We start from the raw sequence: 19,213 nt of genomic DNA, 5'->3' as shown, positions 1-19,213 counted from the left end.
AGAAAAAAGGATGTAAAATTGGAACAAATTATTTTGGGGCGGCTGCAGGAATACGTATCAACATTCCAAGGTCATTGGTAGACTTTCATGAAAATGTCACCAATTTCCACACAAGAGAGCACCAAATCACTTGAAACCTGACAGAATATACCTTCTAGCATCACCTCTACTATTCGTGACTGACCTGTCAAAATGTTATCAGATCAAGGGCATCGAACACAACAGTTTTCAGGTGTAAATATATTCACATATTGGATAATATTCTACAACCCTTAAAGCTGCATCACTCACCAAGTCCTTTTTCTTCAAAGCGGTTCCATCGGGGGCAAATGCCGGGGCCGGGAATGTCAACCAGTCGACCATTTCACAGAAATCTTTCGGCCAATCCGACGACCACACGCTGACTCTCCTGTCGGCGCTAGCTGCAAGCCAAAGGTGGGGGGAGTGTAACCCCGGCACATGCTCAGCATCCTGGGAGACGTGGAGATCTGTGATGGGCGCTCCTTTATGTTCGCCGATCACCCTCATCGTGATGCCGGTGGTCGGGCTGCTGATGGCGATGATCCCGTCCGCACTCCCGGATATTATGACATGGCCTGAATATGTAAATGATTCGCTGGTAGAATGAATATTCATTGTCTGCAGTACAAACCAAACTGGCCTGTACAAACCATGATCTGTATATTTATCATTTTGGCAAAAATTTCAAAACCATCGATTATTAGTTTTTCTTGAGGCACAGTGAAAACTCTCTGAGAACTCGACCAGAAAACGGAATGACAAAGATATATTCGTGTCTGATTTTTTTCTATTTATTCATGATATGATCCTAATAGATATATTATCAACCCCCGTCGTTTAATTCAATATTTTCATAATCTACCGGTAACAAGACGAACAGATAGAAAGAAAGTTAGTCCCACTAGAGGGAGAACGAGGCTTGGATTTCAGTGCCAAAATATCAAATCTACCTACACTGTGCGTGGTTTCTTCAAGTAAAGTGCATTACCTACATACAAAGTGAAGGACTCACCATCAGCAGAAAACGTTATTTTTGTGATGGCTACTGCCTGTGGTTGCATCTTGAGTACCATTTCGACTTTGGATAAGTCAAAGAGTCGGACTGTGCCGTCACTGTACCCTGCTACCACACCGTTGATGGTGAAAGGACTCAGACTACCCTTGGAGGCTGGTGGACTGAAGGCTAAACAGGTACAACTCTATCAAAGGAAACAAATTATAAATTTATGTCAACAAAGTGAAACTTTAGGAATTTCATTAAGTGTAAAAAAAATACAAAAAAATCTGATGCTCATCTGATGAATCTGATGTGGACTACAGGCAAGGAAAGAAAAGCACATTAGTCCAACTTTTGAGTTCATTTTGTATAAACAGTTGAGTTAATAGTTGTATTGATGAAACAACCTAATTATTAGCTAGCTGGTAGTAGTAAAGTTCATTCAGAGTATCATACAAAAGATAACACATCTTCTACTGAGAGAGCGTACAAACTATTGATATCCGTGTTGAAACAGGAATTTCTCACAAAGCTAGACTGACATTCTTGAGAGAGAAAAAATTGCACTGAAGCTTATCCAAACAAATGATTCTTGCGATAAAGTCGTTAATTGGAGGAAAACTTTGCCCTGCAAAGACAACCATTTTCTTTAATTAGCCTGCTTTAGATTGGATTAAAACCAGACAACTTCAATACTATCATGTGAGTCAGGGCAACATCTGCTTAACAATAATATAGTGCTGGGCTGGTCAAACAACTGACCATTTAACACAGTTTTGAAATCCATTCAAAAAAAAATGGGCATTCAACTTTTAAGCACACATTGAATCCGATACTCACACATTCATTAAAACCAAATTAACCCCATTTACAAATTTCCTGAAAACCTAAACACATGTAAATCGTTTTTCCTTCAAAGGTTACCTAGGATACAGGTTAGCCTGTGTGTGAAGAGAACAGTGAGAGATAATGTAAGTGAATCCATTGTCATACTACTACTGTGTAAGATGTGAGGCAAGTGTCAGCCACTTGCCAGAATTTATAGCTCCATTTCTGATGTCTTGTTACAGAGGTAGTACTACAAGCTTTAGGTGATATTAACTTTCTTTGGATTGGGTATGCATTCTTTTATTCAAAACTACCAAAAATGCTAACAAAATTACAGTTCAAGCAGTCTTCAAACTCTGAGCCCTATGGCATCGGTGAAGCTAATGCTCTATCTAGCATTGCCAAGCAAAGTTTTTTATGACAGCTCTTATACACAAGACTGAAATATAAACCTTTGAATATTTAAGGAAAAAAACGTTCTTTTCACAGTCAAACAAATCAGTCTTGAGATCATCTTTGTTAATAGAGACTTGTATTACATTACCAAAGTTACCTGACCTAATCCAAGACTGCAGGCACTTCATCTTAATCGAATAATTGACCCTCAGATCACCCCCTCCCCCTCCCCACTGCCATGATTACACACACTTCTTTGCATTGTTACCCTTCCTACGCTCTCCCCAACTTTCTTCCCATCATTACAGATAGTTTCAGATCCAAAATTTGATAACTGATCTAAAACTTGAAACTGAATGGAAGTGTGCTTTTCTGAAATGACAAATACTGTGATTACCACTGTCCTCCCACCACTCCAGACTCCCCAGGGTCCATAACTATAGATATCTTACAATATATGACTCTAGTTTGTTAAATCTACCTGATCCAAGACTTGAAACTGAACTGTAGGTTCCATTTCCTCGAGTGAAAAAATCCTGAGACTTCCGTCGTCGCAGGACGTGGCAAAAAAGTCGTTTTGACTGAATGCCAAGTCATTGATCTGAAATTATAACAATACTTGAGAGTCAAATGAACCTTGATAGTTAAAAAAAAAAAGGTTTATAATGAGAAGTATCAATCTAAAGTTGAACTTCCTGTTTTCCTTCGAACAAAAATATGTTTTTCAGCGATACTGCAAAACAATATGTCCCACCAATCTATGTCCCTTTAATATTTCCTATCAATAATAAAGTGATTGGACAGTCATGCAAGGGTTGTTTCAAACACTGGCCCATGTTTTTTTACTCAAATACTCATCAAATGGGGAAAGCAATGGTGATTTCAAATGGTTATAATACATGGTGGACACAAGTTGACCCTCTGAGCTTCCATTAAAAACAAAACTGTCCACAGGCAGCCAAAAACTAAGTATGTACCAACTCCCAAAACAATCAATATTATACGATCAGAATGATCAACATATGCACTTCCCTTCTGTGATGTAGAAACGTGTTCAAATTTAGCAATCTATAGGAAATCACGCAAGACTAATGTTGTTCTTCATTCAGTCATTTAGGGATCTCATTGTGCCAGTTGATTCATTGTTGGATAAAATAGTATACTAATATTATAGGTTTCCATAACCCACATTTAAAGGGTTTGAAAATCTTGTTGTGATGCAAAACAAAACTTGCACGCTGGGTGCATGCAGCTTATAGGTCCTCACATATTGCTCACTTGTGGGTTATAACATATGTCATTAATATCATCTGAATAATTATGGTAATCCTAATATGTCCAAAGCTATGGTCATGTTTGACATGACGACTCACCTTATTTGAATGAGATCCAACCAGTCGTACGCTGGTCCTATTGACCCAATCGATGTACCACAGCGTCCCCTCTGAAGTGGCTACCACACCCACGTCTAAGATATCGTCAAACTCTGCAGCTGTAATAGCGCCATCTAGGGTCATCTCATCCTCCATGACCAAACCTTGACCATCGACTCTATAATAAGATCAATTAAATTCAGACTTTGAAAGAAAATTCATCATTGAGTTTAAAGGTTGTTGTCTAACTTAACTTATTGCAAAGGGTCAGAGAGAAACATTTGTTGAAGCAAAGGGCCGGAAGAGCCAAAAACAATAAGTAGATGGAGCAAGATACCAGGTTGGCAGTAGGGTGCTCGTGCTAAGGCATTAAAGGTCCCCTGGGCAGTAAGGTGCTTGTGCTAAGGAATTAAAGGTCTCCTTGGCAGTAGCTAAGGCATTAAGGGTCTCCTTGGCAGTAGGAAGCTCGTGCTAAGGCATGAAAGGTCTCCTGGGCAGTAGGGTGCTTGTGCTAGGGCATTAAGGGTCATCTTGGCAGTAGGGTGCTTGTGATAAGGTATTAAAGGGGGTCCTCTGGGCAGTAGGGTTCTCAACCTAGGGCATTCAAGGTCCCCATTCCTGATAAGTGCAAGATATTGACATGATTTTATTTTACAAGCCTCATTTTAAAATTTTTGCAGACAGGATATTGCCTAGGGATGACAACCTCTGTCATAAGTGATCAAATCATCCTATATATTATGTTTGTCGGTAAAGTCCTTAGATATTTTCTTTTAGTGGTATTTAGGATATCATAGCTCTTTTCACACACAAATCTAGATGGTTTGAAACACTAGATTCTGTAGTCAACCTCAGCACAATTAAAATTTGCCACATACCTTAAAACCCATGAAAACACAAGCTACTCATATGTCAGTATTAACATTATCGCCCTCTTTTATTTTTTTCGCCTGATTAAAAGAACCGCGTTCACTCTTATATCACAGACATATCAATACCCTTTTTCCTCAAGGAAGTAAGTAGGTACAGTATACATAGTGAGTCCTACCTTTGATGTGTCCCCGGAAGAAGACGCATCTCTCCGACACCATAGACAGACCAAAGTCTCAGGAGCCTGGAAGCACCTCCTGTTATCAGACGACTGCTTCCAAACCTACAGACGATAACATCTACAAGACCACAATACAAATAACACGGTTAAGAATTCACATGACAAAGTGAGATTCCACATCCAGATAGTACTTGAAGTCATTCCTCTCTTATTATTGCTTTAGTATGTTATATTTTATCAGGATGTGTTATCACTAAGATCAGTCACATTGAAAACATCAGACTACCTCTTCTCAAGAGAGATTCTATAACATTTGCCTACAACAAGCAATACTACTCTATCGATCGCTATAAGCCTGTTGTACTGTACCCGGCTGGTCACAACCCTATTACTCGACAGTCATTACGAGGAACACTGTGGATAATCGGGCAGTGTGTGTGTGCTAAGACTAGGACTGATCAAGGTTTTGCCAGTTTTAAGTCGTATCGGCTTCAGTCGGGAAAACTGTACATGTAGCGTATTCCTGACTTGCAGTCATCAGTGTGTGTTGGATCACGACTAAAACAGCACCTGAAGCTGCCTCCCTGTGCATGATAATAGATGTGTCTGGTGTGTAACCTTATAAGTAGACACCATTCCTATGTGGATACCAGTCCTTATGTGGACATCATGTCCCCTTTCACCCTATCTCTGCTGAGGCTGCCTCCCAGTGCATGAGATAATAGATGTGTCTGGTGTGTAACCTCATAAGTAGACACCATTCCTATGTGGACACCAGTCCTTATGTGGACATCGTGTCCCCTTTCTCCCTTCATACCTATCTCTGCTGAGTCTGCATCCCAGTGCATGAAGCAAGAGTTCTGTCTGGTATCCCAAGCTGAAAGTACTCCAGTATTGGTTCCCACATACAGGACACTGTCTCCACCGTACTGTACACAAGTGAATGCTACGTCTCCCAAAATCTGGAGTTGGTCAAAAGAACGATCCTCACATTTTAACTCAGGACAGAAATGAGAAACCTACTGAGAACAATTCTTTCCAGCTCAAATTCAAGTTTGAACAATGTGGGGGAAAATGGGGAACATCTTGATCCCCATCATTCAACATTTTCTTGGCATTGTAAAATGAACTTTCAACATAGTTCATAAAGAAATACACTTGAGCAAAACAACATATTCTTAGCATGTTGCATTTAACATCTCAACATGTATGTTAATGCATAAGTTTTAGGGTCTGACTTATTGATCTTAGCAGGATCTTCTTCAAAGGCAAACTGAAACGAAAGCAGAAGAGACACATTCAAACTAGACAGATGGACAGACGGACTAAATTGAACCGATGAACACTGAATAGAGTAAAAATAGACTGAACAAAAAAGATCTAGTTTTTAATGTGTCCTCTCTGTTTTTGTTTCAGTTTGTCTTTGAAGAAGATCCTGCTAGGATTTAAACCTCACCCCCTCTAACCTATCCACTTACCTATACAGACACTTTGCAGAAGTCTGCTAACATTTTTCTGTCTCTTTGAACATATTCTTGAGCCCATACCAAAGGTCCATTAGTTTTCAAACATTGAACTCACACGTTGGAAATATTTATCAATCCAGTCTGATAATCTTAACTTTATGAAGGTTTATGGAGGTGTATGATCTTAACTTTATGAAGGTGTGTGATCTTAACTTTATGAAGGTATATGATCTTAACTTTATCAAGGTGTATGATTTTCACTTTATGAAGTGTGTGATCCTAACTTTATCAAGTTGTATGGAGGTGCATGATCCTAACTTTGTGAAGGTGTATGATTTTAACTATATGAAGGTGTATGATTTTAACTATATGGAGGTGTATGAAGGTGTATGGTCTTAACTTTATGACAGTGTATGATCTTAACTTCATGAAGTGTGTGATCCTAACTTTATCAAGTTGTATGTAGGTGTATGATTTTAACTATATGAAGGTGCATCAGGTAAGATATACAACCCTCAGTGTATATGTCTTTCAACTATTAAGCATACATATCTTCATTAACCAGCAAAATGTTAACACACCATATTTTTTGTATCCATAAGGTCCTGCGGAACATCGGCTTCGTGGATATTCAGAGAAAATTTCTCATGCGTCTCATCCAGCAGCCAAAACAAGACGGTTCCCCCTTCACCGACGGTTGCAAATTCATTCGGTGAGTGAGGGTCCCAGGCCAGTTCATGGATGGGTAGGGCTGCTCTAGATACTGTTAGGATGGTATAGTCGTGGGTATCCCAGACGACCAGAGAACAGTCCCGATAATCTCCTGGAAGGGGAGAGAAATAGGAATCATTAATTCACCCAAAAACAATTAAGTCTCTGATAATGATCATTTTCTGGAGATTTCAATGTGTTTCTATACATTTTAAGATTTACTGAGAATTCACTGGATAAATAATGTAGCTATCTGACTTATTGACTTTATATGATATGAAACAGTTTGAAACTGAACATATCCAACAAAAGTGGTCCAAATGGAGAAGAGAACAAGAGGTTAAGGTCTCTCATTTCTAGGTCTCTTATTTCTAGAAGGAGGAAGAAGACATCGTTAAAGTCCACTCACACAGATGAACCAGTCTTGTTATGAATTTCGAGAAGACATTTAACCCTTCTCCCCACCAAAAAAGGAACAGAATGAATTGGTAAGATAAATTTTAATCTGTTTCCTTCTTTTCTTCCTTCATGTGCTACAGGAAGGACTTGAGTAAGTTCAAACATGACATCACAGAGTCAGTGGTGATTTTCTTTTCTTGTGTTTCTTAAATACCAGATATGAAATATGTAAGACATCATTAACTAGAATGTATATTACTTCCAGCTTTCAGTGTCAATCAAGCATTTAATATACTTCCAGCACAACAAACAAAGGGAACCTATGAGATTATACTCATATCAGGACCATGATAGGAAATACTGGTCACATACAAGGCGACCTGTGACACAATTTTTAAATTTCTAAACCTAACAATGGAACAAGATCTTTTATCAGCTATCCCCTTCAGACACTCTCTCTCACATAAGGTCATGATCATTTTCGTTTTGGTTTGAGAATGGTTTAGGCAAAACCTACTTTGACATGTGCAAACAATTAAATACAACTACTATCAGTGCAGACTACAATCCAATACCAGTTTTAGTGTATTAGGAAGAGCCCTTTAAACAGTCAATACTGCTCAGTTTCAGTGAGCTCTTGCCTCTTCAAAGGTTACACACTCACACACAAGAAACAATAGAACAAAAGAACAATAGAAACAATAGAACAATAGACAGCAGTGATGTACTGTGGCCTGATCCGACTGGTTACACACCTACTGATATCAGAAACCTGTCATCTCTGGAATAAGCTAGACAGACAATCTGGTGCTCGTGGTAGGACAGAACCTTGGTGGAAATACCACTGGAAACATCCCAGAGACAGATCTGACTGCCGGTAAGACCTCTGGATCCAGACGCTGAAGCCAACAGCTGACCGTCATGCTGCAGGGTCAGGAATGAAATCTCCTCCACATGTCCTGAAAAAATAATACATCAGACACTTATGAATGTATGTATTTTAGATCCTCCTGCAAGCAGGAACTCGCGAAGAAGCCATCATTGGCTTATCAAAGCCGCAAGCTGACCAAAGTCAGTCTCTTAGATTCATATTTAATGTCCATGATTATGAATTGTCAACAACTCTGTAACTGGACGACATACATTAATCTTGGAGTGACTGGAACTGTCAATAGATTCATACTGACCTTTAATATAAGACAGATCCTTACAATGATAGATGCATGAGCATTGCAAGATCTTTAAGTAAACTCACAAAGTGTCTTTGCTATTAATTTTGCTAGTATGAGAGTTAATCGTTCTTCATCAATTGGCCAACTAATGAATTCTCTACCACCACAGTTTTTCAAACCAATTGACAAAAGTACTTGGGGAATCAGAAATTGGAACGGGTATTTACATGTGATCTCCATGGTTACCAGGGAATAGAAGGACAGAGTACTTGTGTAATAGATACCAGAAAGGACTTTGAGATTTAACATTGACAACTTCTAGAGAATCTAAGGCCAAAGTATCAGAAGAACAAAGGACAAAAGTGCTATTTACATATTCATCTAATACAATATGAAGTACAAACATCCATCCATGGTGGAAGGCTATCGCTAAATGTTTACAAGAACAGTCTTGACATGATACAAACCAGAGTGCAGGGGTTGTGTGGAGACAGGTAGGTGATATAAATAATACAACATTCTATGTTTTGAACATCAAATCACCCAGGGCATGGATGGGTGGGGTATCTCTTACCCTGCAGATGTCTCTGGGAGTTATCGTTAAGGTCTTGGAATATATATGTAATCATTCTATGTTTTGAACATCAAATCACCCAGGGCATGGATGGGTGGGGTATCTCTTACCCAGTAGATGTCTCTGGGAGTTATCGTTAAGGTCTTTGAATATATATGTAATCATTCTATGTTTTGAACATCAAATCACCCAGGGTATGGATGGGTGGGGTATCTCTTACCCAGTAGATGTCTCTGGGAGTTATCGTTAAGGTCTTTGAATATATATGTAATCATTCTATGTTTTGGACATCAAATCACCCAGGGCATGGATGTGTGGGGTATCTCTTACCCAGTAGATGTCTCTGGGAGTTATCGTTAAGGTCTTTGAATATATATGTAATCATTCTATGTTTTGAATATCAAATCACCCAGGGCATGGATGTGTGGGTTATCTCTTACCCAGTAGATGTCTCTGGGAGTTATCGTTAAGGTCTTTGAATATATATGTAATCATTCTATGTTTTGAACATCAAATCACCCAGGGCATGGATAGGTGGGGTATCTCTTACCCAGTAGATGTCTCTGGGAGTTATCGTTAAGGTCTTTGAATATATATGTAATCATTCTATGTTTTGAATATCAAATCACCCAGGGCATGGATAGGTGGGGTATCTCTTACCCAGTAGATGTCTCTGGGAGTTATCGTTAAGGTCTTTGAATATATATGTAATCATTCTATGTTTTGAATATCAAATCACCCAGGGCATGGATAGGTGGGGTATCTCTTACCCAGTAGATGTCTCTGGGAGTTATCGTTAAGATCTTCGATGACCACGATGCATCCGCTGGTGTAAACAAACAGTCCGGTCTCCGGGTGCCAGATGACGTTACCTCTTCCATTCCCGTTGAACCCTAAGACCGACTTCAGCCTGAGACCAGCTTGGTTGGGAGGAGCGGTGTACCTTCTCTGGAGATGATTATGAATATGAAAGCAGTAAGTTAGCAAAAAAGAATCATTTTCTGTGGTTCCTGTTAACACCAGTTGACAAGGGCAGAGCAAGATGAAAACATATGAAGCTTGTAGTGATATTGACTATGCAGCAAATTTTTAGATGTAAGTAAGAACAGTCGGATGTGCCGTAGGGCCTTACCTAATTTGCATATGAGAATCTGGGCGGAGTTGTTGTCATATGGCTGAAGATCATAAATACAGCCTTTCCTAGCAGTATAAGTATATGAATGTAGGCCTTGCTTAATTTGAATGTAAAAGTACTGGCTAAATATTGCAATCGATTACAGTGAATATCATCTAATTTAGTCATGTTAAGGTCATGTTAAGGTCATGTTAAGGTCATGTTAAGGTCTTCAATGGCAAGAACTAACACTACCGAGAAATTACACAGACCATGGCAATAGCTACCTACTTGAGAGAATCTGTTGGGTAGTTTGGAAAAATGATTTGTACTTTTAATAAATGCAAACCAAAGACAATACCTTTTATATCTGTTTACTCTGACTATTCATCGAAAGTATAAAATTAAACAGAAAGGAAAATATTACAAAACAAGTTAAGCCTGATTTAGTTTTCACCTGTGCCATTTGAGAATTGTTCTGTTTTGGTATGAAGTGTTTTAAACACGAAGGTTTCTTCTGCTTCCTGTTTTCACTTTCATCTTCGTCATCACCACCCGCCTCATCCAGCTTCTCAGGAGGAGATGGATGTCTGTCTTCCAGTCCTGATGGAGGTCTCTGATGAGATCTAGTCTGACGACTTCTACCGAGGGTTTCCATTGTTCCTGCGGTGTCCTAAAATAATAATGAGTCCGATATTTAAAGGAAGTGCTTAATAAAGGTGCAAAGGCAGGGGAAAATCTCAAATATTTATACTTTAGCTGTTTCTTTACAATGCAGCTTTGTGAATTACTTTGTCATTTTGATAAAATATTCTCACCAAAGCTGATGCGTAGGAAAGAGAGGCAGTCTTAATGAAATGTCAAACAACTGAAAGTCACTTCCAACACATTTTCATTCATGTTCAACAGGCGTTAACTTGTCCTTTTAATGACCTTCGGGGGCGGGGTGAGGTACTTAACAGGTATGGGGGTGTTAATAACATCAGCCAACTTTTCAGACACATTTTCTTTGCACATTTGGTATGCTAGGATTTTGTAACATTTTATATCATCATTAACTCAAAAAAAAACATCCAGTAAAAAACCTTAAATAAAATATATATACAAGGAAAAATATTAAGAACAGTAAATTAAAAATCATAATTTCACTTTTTAAAGCAAAAAATGTCAAATTGATGACCCACATGAATATTTAATGGTACTCCACATTTATTTATTTTTGAAATCCATTGAATATGCGGAAAATGAAGATGTTACTGAATCCAAGACTTTGTTTACATCAATTTGATCAAAAATATGGAAAACTATATTTTAATCTCAATGCTGTCATGCTTTTCCATGCAGAAATACTGAAAACAAGCATGAGAGAAGGAACAATTGTTCAAATCTGTACATCACTGAATAAGTTTTTACCTCTTCAGCAATTGAAGATATTTCACTCCTGCTCTCCAACTCTGGGCCGACCAGGACTTCCTCATCTCTGTCGGGAGTATCTTCCATCTCATCTGGAAGAGAGAGAAATCATCCAAGATGGTTCATCTAGGATTGCGATGTGAATATGTACTCTTAATGCATCCTTGGTGTTGGCATCCTTGGAGATGGCACGAAACGGTGTCATGGTGCTAGTGTTCTACTAGCACCATGACACCTGCTGGTTCAGTTGAAACATGTTAATGAAGTGGTGAAGAAGGAAGGTAGAAGAACGGTGCTGTGGCGATGGTATAAATATTAAACCGACTGCTGTACTTTGCTGAACTCATTTACAGCACATATTATGCATAGGTGCAGCAATTCAACTGGCCAGGAAAAAGTAACCAAGGTATATAAATTTAAGTGATTAGTACTAACCTATTGGTTGTACTTTACTTACTTCATCCATATCAACCTTAACTTGATTTTGAAATAGACGGGCTGAGGTTTAGAGTTCTACCAGCAAAGTTTAGATGCTGATCACATATTTACTGATCTCATAATTGTTTGCTTAAGAAGAGTAGCTAGGTTACATGCCAGGTTATAGCTACTAACCTAGTGGTTGTACTCTGCTAACATCACTCATATCAGTTGGTGTGGTCGGTTTAGGGACATTGGTCCTAGGCTGAAGGCTCTGACTGAATTCCAGACTACGTCGAACTGGACTTTGAAAGGAGTGATCTAGAAGAAATAAGATAGATGTTCTATGAAAGTTGTTAAACCTTACATAAATAGGCATCAGGTATCACCAACATTGGTGAATCTAGAGGCACTAAAATAGTAACAAACCCAAACATACATAAGCATAAGGTATCACCAACATTTGGGAAAACTTATTAATATAACTTAATCTAAATAGTCAGCAAGTTTAGCCTAGAGAGTGTATACATGTCACACAGATCTTTTTATTATAAGGGAAAAAGAATAATAAAGATATCACCATAAATTTTGTTTGCATTACAGTTGATTGGATTCTTAAAGAGACACCATTCTAATTGATGCTGCTCAATGTCTACAGAATCATGGAATCAGGCCATGGCCAAGCAAAAATCAAATGGACAATTTCCTCCACGAGTAATCTACATACATGGAATGGTCTACAAATTACAACAATTCCAAATAAGTTTAGATTATAACTTGGACTGCTTCATGACACCTAACGATACTTGTCATCGGCAAATGTTGTAAGAACAAGAGCCTTGAGCTGTTGTAATTATCAAAATGGTTTGATTTTGTAGTTACATACCTGACTTTGAGAGAGGTTTGTAACCAGACCTGAAATGGAAATTAAATTTGGTTGTATGTTAAAGCACTGTTATACCTCGTAATAAATTCTTCATATTATGGCTGTTTGACAATATGACCGATCTAGACCAGTGAGCTTCAGCAAGCAATATGTTTATTCCATGAAACTTCCAGGGTAAACATTCTTGATAAGGCGATCACATAACCACAATCAAGGAATCTTACAGAAAATCAATCAAGTACTCCTCATAAACTTCTGATTTTATATGTTTTATCAGTTATAATGAAATAAGAATGATTCAAACTAAGTTTAAAATAACTGAAAAACATGAAAAGGCTATGCTAAAGTATTGAAAAGAAATTAATTCAAACCAAAATCATGAAGTTTTTGTTGAAAACATTTTGTGGAATTCTGCATCAAAGCATTAAGATTGACATCCTACCAGTACAGATGAGAGAAAACTAATTATGTTGCAAAGAATTGGAAGTTTAAAGTTCATTTCAGCCACCATAAGATTCCCATAGGCTTTCTTTTCACAATTTCATATTAATAAGATGGTTGCTATTGAAATCAATGAAATTTTAATTTTTGTTTAAAACAAACACTTCCATTGAGGAAAGTAAACACAGTAAAGGGTAAACATGAAAAATCCAAACCCTAGCAACTTTGAGATGTAACTTTTAGACTTGTTTAAAACAAACAACTGAGCTTTTATCAAACTTTTTCTCAGCTTCAAATGAACTTCATAAAGATATCTATTTATCCTAATGCACAATTAATGTCACAACACATATATCAAATCTTGAAAAAAAGTCTTTTATCTTCCAAAACAAATCACAGATGCCTGAGCCATCACTTATACAGCTAAATTTTACCTAGCCTAACCTGTTTTGCATTTAAGAATCGGAGCTGAAGTCTATATTGATATTAATTACTTAAGACTAATTATCAAAAGATTAAGATTGATTTCAAGGGGTCCCTATTGAATGATGAAACTAGTAACTTCAATGAAGCTGGTGCTAAATGTAATATGGTATAAACAAAATATGACCAGCTGATTTGAATCCTTTAAATTGTTACTCCAAGAAGGTAGAGAACTTGCTCAGCTGCGTAGGGGTGGGGGAAGGGGAGGGGTTGGGTATCGTCCATGGTTAGTAATACTTCCTTATAAGGTAATGCTTGGGTTGGCTGTGACGTCTGTTTTTATTCCACCTACCTTATGGTTTCCTTATCTTTGTTTACTCCGTAAAAGTCCCAGAGAAAGATCCCTTCTCCGATGCTTATCAGACCTAAGGAATCAGGAGTGAATTTGACCTGCTGGATGACCTCTGAGTGACCAATTGACACCTGAAGTATGAAATTCAAAAATAATAACTTTGTAATTTTACTGAAACAAAATGCATAAGTGAAGCAACCATCAATGCTTTCTTCTGATTGGTTATTACAATGTGGTAACCATGAGCCCTACTGCAAAATGTGAACACATTTTTAACAGTAAATCCATAAAAGGAGCAAAACAAAAATCTTGATGATTGTTATTCCTGACAAAACTCTACAACTTTTTTTCTTTCTCATCTGAAAGATCACCACCAGATCACTGCTGAATCACAGTTCATTATTTTAAGATTTTTCCTCCCTTCTATTTCTTTTTTTAAAATACAAAAACTTATCCAATTCTGTTTACAAGATATTCTAAAATAAATCAAAATTTCAACTCATCATGTTCGTTTATAACATATTGGAAGCCTTTCAAGAATAAATATCTATATATACATATATTTTTTACCTGCTCAAGCAATAACTAGCAACTACATTCTTCTGTAGAGATCTAAAATTCCACACACAGAATGAAGGGAAAAAAAACAAAAACTCAGTCTCACCTGAAAGTTGAGATCCAATCTCATGTGATAATCCCATATTTTGACGACCCTGTCCCCAGCAGTTGCGAGATGTCTGCAGTCGTGACAAACATCAACTCCTGTGATTCCTGAACGATGAACTCCAGATATCTGGTGGAGATGAATTCAACAGGTTCTTAAATCACTTTATTTCGTGTACAGCAAAACAGGCATTCATTCTACAAGCTGGCATAACATAAGTCAAAGCAGAAGACTCTTTTTCTTCAGCAAAAATGACAGGTTTAAGCAGCTCAGCATTCTCTTTCTATACAGTGATGCATAGATATGGAGAAACAAAATTACATCATTACATTTCATTTCTGTCAACAGTGCTTTAGGTAACAAGATGTTCATATTTTAAAGTATGATATTAACACTTTCTGAGCAACAACATTCATATTTGTTGCCCCTTTATGTGAGAGCTGTTCCAGTCATTAAAGCTAAACACTTCAATTTGTAACAAGACCACCAAGAATGCTACAATCCTGGAAAGGGTAATATAGTCCCAAATCCCCCTCCTCCTCCCCTTCCAAGACCCTTTGTTGAATAAAGTTTTTCCTTGCAATCTATTATTTTCTTCCCTTTGTAACCAAATGATTTTATAAATTATTTCCATCTGTGATACATTTTTCTTACCTTATTTAACAATCTTCCTGATTTAGCGTCAAACCTCAGCAGATTACAGTTAGCAGTGGCTACTAATAACTGCTTTGTCTTTTCAGGTGCGAAGTGAACCTTGATGGCAGAATCTACAACATGCGAATCTGAGTCGGGAGCCATCGAAGAAATGTCTATTCTTAATATCTGTAATTTCAAACAGGAAAATGTAAATATTAAATAGATATTCAAATTGGGTGTTTATGTCTATCACAAAATAATTGCACTAAGAAATTTTTCAAACCAAAAAAAACAACAAAGGAACATTATTGAAAATGTCCATCATTAAGCCTGTACTGAGAAAAGTTTTTGAATTAAATTCATAAGAGAACATTTTCACAGCTGCTCCTGGAACTTTCCAGAATCTTACAACTACAAACTTAACAGATTAGCAAACAAAACAATTTAGAGCCAGGATGATAAAGTTAATAACTAAAGGATTAATCTGAATGGAGACACTGCCAGTAGTGTAATTCTTGGATAAATAATGGCAAGAGTAAAACAGGAGTCAATAGAATGGCTGATGAAAGACGGGATGGTGCTAGTCAGTAACGTAAAGTGGTCAGAGAGTTCATTTTGGTCAGAAGAAAGTGACCTGTTATTCACACAACCTTAATGACTGTAACTTATCCTATTAAACCAGGGGTGGTCAACCTTTTTGAATGAATGGGCCAGATATAAGGAGTGAAAAAATTGACTGGGCCGCACCTAACCAACGACCTGCTGTTGATTTCAAACCTTTCATTCCGAGGACTTTCAAGCAATAGGTGTGTGTACTTAATCTGTATTCACAAAAACATAATGTCAATCCAGTACAGTTGATAATTAATGGGGATAATTGGCCTACCTGATAGCATTATAGTGCCGATAAATTTAAGTAGCTAGCTCGTTTTTTGTGATTATGTAAAATAGATTAATTTTTTTCTTTTTCTTGAGACATCTCACTAGCCGCAAAAAAATCACTGGCGGGCTGCATGTGGCCCGCGGGACGTAGGTTGCCCACCCCAGTATTAAACTAACAGAGAGAGATAAAAGAGCTTACGTATGGCATCAACAGATACACTTATAAGCATTTCAAGCAACGGCTTAGTAAGCCTCAAAAATCTCAAAGGCAAAAACTACCTTAGCGAGATGCCATCTTCGTAAATCTGAGTGTTACACATGAGTCATCCCTTAAAATGACCACAGCAAGCAACTCTGTTAGTTTCACATCAAAACCAATCCACCAGCTTCCAATAAAAAAAAAAAAAATTATATAACTTTTCTTCTTTCCCAGAGAATCATTCCTTCAAGGTTTCATAACATCCACAGTACTTCACAGCAAAAATTAAACAAATGAAAAAATATTGAAATATATAACTTACTTCATTCAGGTTCTTGCCATCAACCACAGTAACTGCAAATTCAGATGGACCGACAAACGCTACATGGCGTCCATCTTCACTCCCGGACAGGGCATCGGGTCCAAACTTGTCCTCCCCTCGAGCGACCATGTTACCAAGGAGACGCATCACTGGGTATCTATCGTCGGAGGCGTCGTAGAGAGCGAGCGTACCCGAGGATGAGCTGGAGCAGAGACGGGCACCGTTGGGAGAGAACAAGAGACCGGTAATCGATCCCTTGTGTTGTCTGTGAGATTAGAGAATACAAAAGGCCAATCAATTATAAAGAAAACTAGTCTAACCGGCAGCAATAGCTGATCAAGATTTTAAAAAGAAAGGGAAAAAAATACAACAATGATTACAATTTTATATGAATTCAGGGGAATTTAGGGGAAGATAAATTAAGAGAATAAAAATAAGTTGAAAACATATCAACTTTCTGAAACAAAGGATGTTAATTGTGCATTATGCTAGCATCTTAATGAAAGGTGCAGCAGGTGAGTAAAGACAGCATGAATCATGCAATGAATTGAGTGTGTAATAACGTTACTATGTTATATTAACGTCTACTTATCCTTCTTAGTTTATCTTATCTTATCTTGTTATTACTTTTTGAAATGTTATTGTGTGTTATGAAGTACACACAATTTGTCTTTTGTTTGTTTTCATATCGAATTCCTTTCCTGTATGGCAGTTTTCTACATTATTAAAGCCAGAAAGCTTCCTCAAAGACTGCCTTACACAAATGTTGTACTACTTTCACTGATTCAAGTATATATTTATGTACTATCGTTATGGAACAAATAAAATAAACAAAATGAAATGAGTGTTGACACAAAATGGCATTTTACTTGCTAGTTAAGTTACAAAAATAGCTATAAACTACATTTTCATTATATATCTAAATTCAAAGTAAACTTTCAATGAAAACAACAGCAAACACTCACTTAAGTTCTGCTATAAGACTGGTTGATTGGACACTGAAGATTCTGACAACACCGTTATCGAATCCACAGGCGAAGGATTGTATGGTAGGATGGTAGCAGACCGAGACTGGACACTCCACAGGTGAATGGAAATCAAACAGCTGAACAGAGTAAAAAAATAAACATGGAGACATTTTAAAAGACTGTAAATATATAGTTTAGTTTAGTAGCAAAAAAGGATCAGGAGGGACACTCAAGTCCCCATCAAGGACCCTATAGGAGAGAGAAAAAAAACTGAAGACACAAACACTCAGACCTGTGAGACTTTGTGACTTTTGGAGTTTAAGACAATGACCTCTAGTACAACTACTATTAGCAAACATGAAAAAGTCGGTAAAGGATAAATTGTCAAAACCATACACAATCTTGAAAACCTGAATCAAGTCCCCAGGTAACCTCCTAAGCTCCATATAAAGCAGTTTCAAGATAAACCCACTTGCAAACAATCCACTTCTATGATGTTATGAATGATAATGCAGTGCAGGCTACATTCTAATAACACTATATCTGAGAGGTAAGTCAACAAAAATATATAGGAGAGTAGGAAAAATTTCTCAAAACATGTGATCAATGAATTATCAGTTTTTGACGAACAATATTGATGCCATCTTGTTTATGTTAAGGTAAAGGAACACTTGTTGTAAAGCAGAATGATTGAATGAACTGTTAGAAATCCTCCTCTTTATCTACTACAAAAGGTCTATGTAGGAAGATATAAAAAAGTTAGAGAGTACCTTCAAGGCTCTGAAAGGATTCATACATCAGGCCACCAACTTTTCTCGTACAAAAGATATTCTTTTCATGATATAATGATCTAACTACCTGAGGGGTTTGGAAACAGAAACATGAAAACCACCAAGCTCCTCCACTGTATGTGATGCTAATTGCCACAGATAGGGTGAATACAACAGAGAAAGCAAGTTAGATTTCCTAATTAACATTGTCATCTCTCCCTCACCTGCTGTAATGAATCCAGATCCCACAATCTGATGGTGTGGTCCTCGGACACCGTGGCCATCTGTCGTCTGACCGGGTCCAACGACATGCAGAGCACTCTTCCTGTATGAGATCTCATAACAGTTGTGTAGTTCCTCGTGGAGACATCTAGGTAGCCCAGATTACCGGTGCTGGTACCGGCCAGCATGTTCAGGCCATCCACTGTGATACCGACCACCGTAACTGGGCCTTCGTGTTCTGTAAGGATATGGTAAGAACCCTTATGAATATTCAACGTATGATTTACATCTGGGGATGCTGCTATGATGTCACAACAGTATTCTATAGTTAGTACAGTAACAGATAATGATATTTGATTTTTATATAGTGCTTTATACCAGCGATAGGTCTCAAAGCACTTTACAGACGTTATATTACCCCTGGTCGATGATTACCTGTCCCAGAGACAATCCCTCCAATCGGCTACAGTTATAAATGCGCCCAATGACAAGTTACCTCACAGGTACCCATTTAAC

General features: G+C 37.7%; 1 protein-coding gene across 2 annotated transcripts in view; it reads right to left on the bottom strand.

Annotated features, from left to right (window-relative positions):
- The window catches only part of LOC139960585 (WD repeat-containing protein 90-like), a 41,674-nt gene that overhangs the window by 6,706 nt on the left and 15,755 nt on the right, over positions 1-19,213 (bottom strand). For both annotated transcript variants that reach the window (XM_071959042.1, XM_071959041.1), the window contains 19 exons: positions 18,700-18,935; positions 17,703-17,842; positions 16,738-17,002; positions 15,353-15,520; positions 14,699-14,827; positions 14,035-14,165; positions 12,819-12,847; positions 12,128-12,253; positions 11,516-11,607; positions 10,560-10,775; positions 9,759-9,936; positions 7,998-8,201; positions 6,714-6,955; positions 5,484-5,628; positions 4,664-4,784; positions 3,616-3,793; positions 2,724-2,843; positions 1,034-1,220; positions 292-596 (listed from right to left, as the gene is read on the bottom strand). In XM_071959042.1, the coding sequence (XP_071815143.1) occupies positions 292-596; positions 1,034-1,220; positions 2,724-2,843; positions 3,616-3,793; positions 4,664-4,784; positions 5,484-5,628; positions 6,714-6,955; positions 7,998-8,201; positions 9,759-9,936; positions 10,560-10,775; positions 11,516-11,607; positions 12,128-12,253; positions 12,819-12,847; positions 14,035-14,165; positions 14,699-14,827; positions 15,353-15,520; positions 16,738-17,002; positions 17,703-17,842; positions 18,700-18,935 (3,212 nt within the window). The remainder of the gene's footprint in view (positions 1-291; positions 597-1,033; positions 1,221-2,723; positions 2,844-3,615; positions 3,794-4,663; positions 4,785-5,483; positions 5,629-6,713; positions 6,956-7,997; positions 8,202-9,758; positions 9,937-10,559; positions 10,776-11,515; positions 11,608-12,127; positions 12,254-12,818; positions 12,848-14,034; positions 14,166-14,698; positions 14,828-15,352; positions 15,521-16,737; positions 17,003-17,702; positions 17,843-18,699; positions 18,936-19,213) is intronic.

The sequence above is a fragment of the Apostichopus japonicus genome, chromosome 19 (assembly GCF_037975245.1).
Source record: "Apostichopus japonicus isolate 1M-3 chromosome 19, ASM3797524v1, whole genome shotgun sequence".
NCBI lineage: Eukaryota > Metazoa > Echinodermata > Holothuroidea > Aspidochirotida > Stichopodidae > Apostichopus > Apostichopus japonicus.
This window is presented reverse-complemented; position numbering and strand designations above follow the sequence as displayed.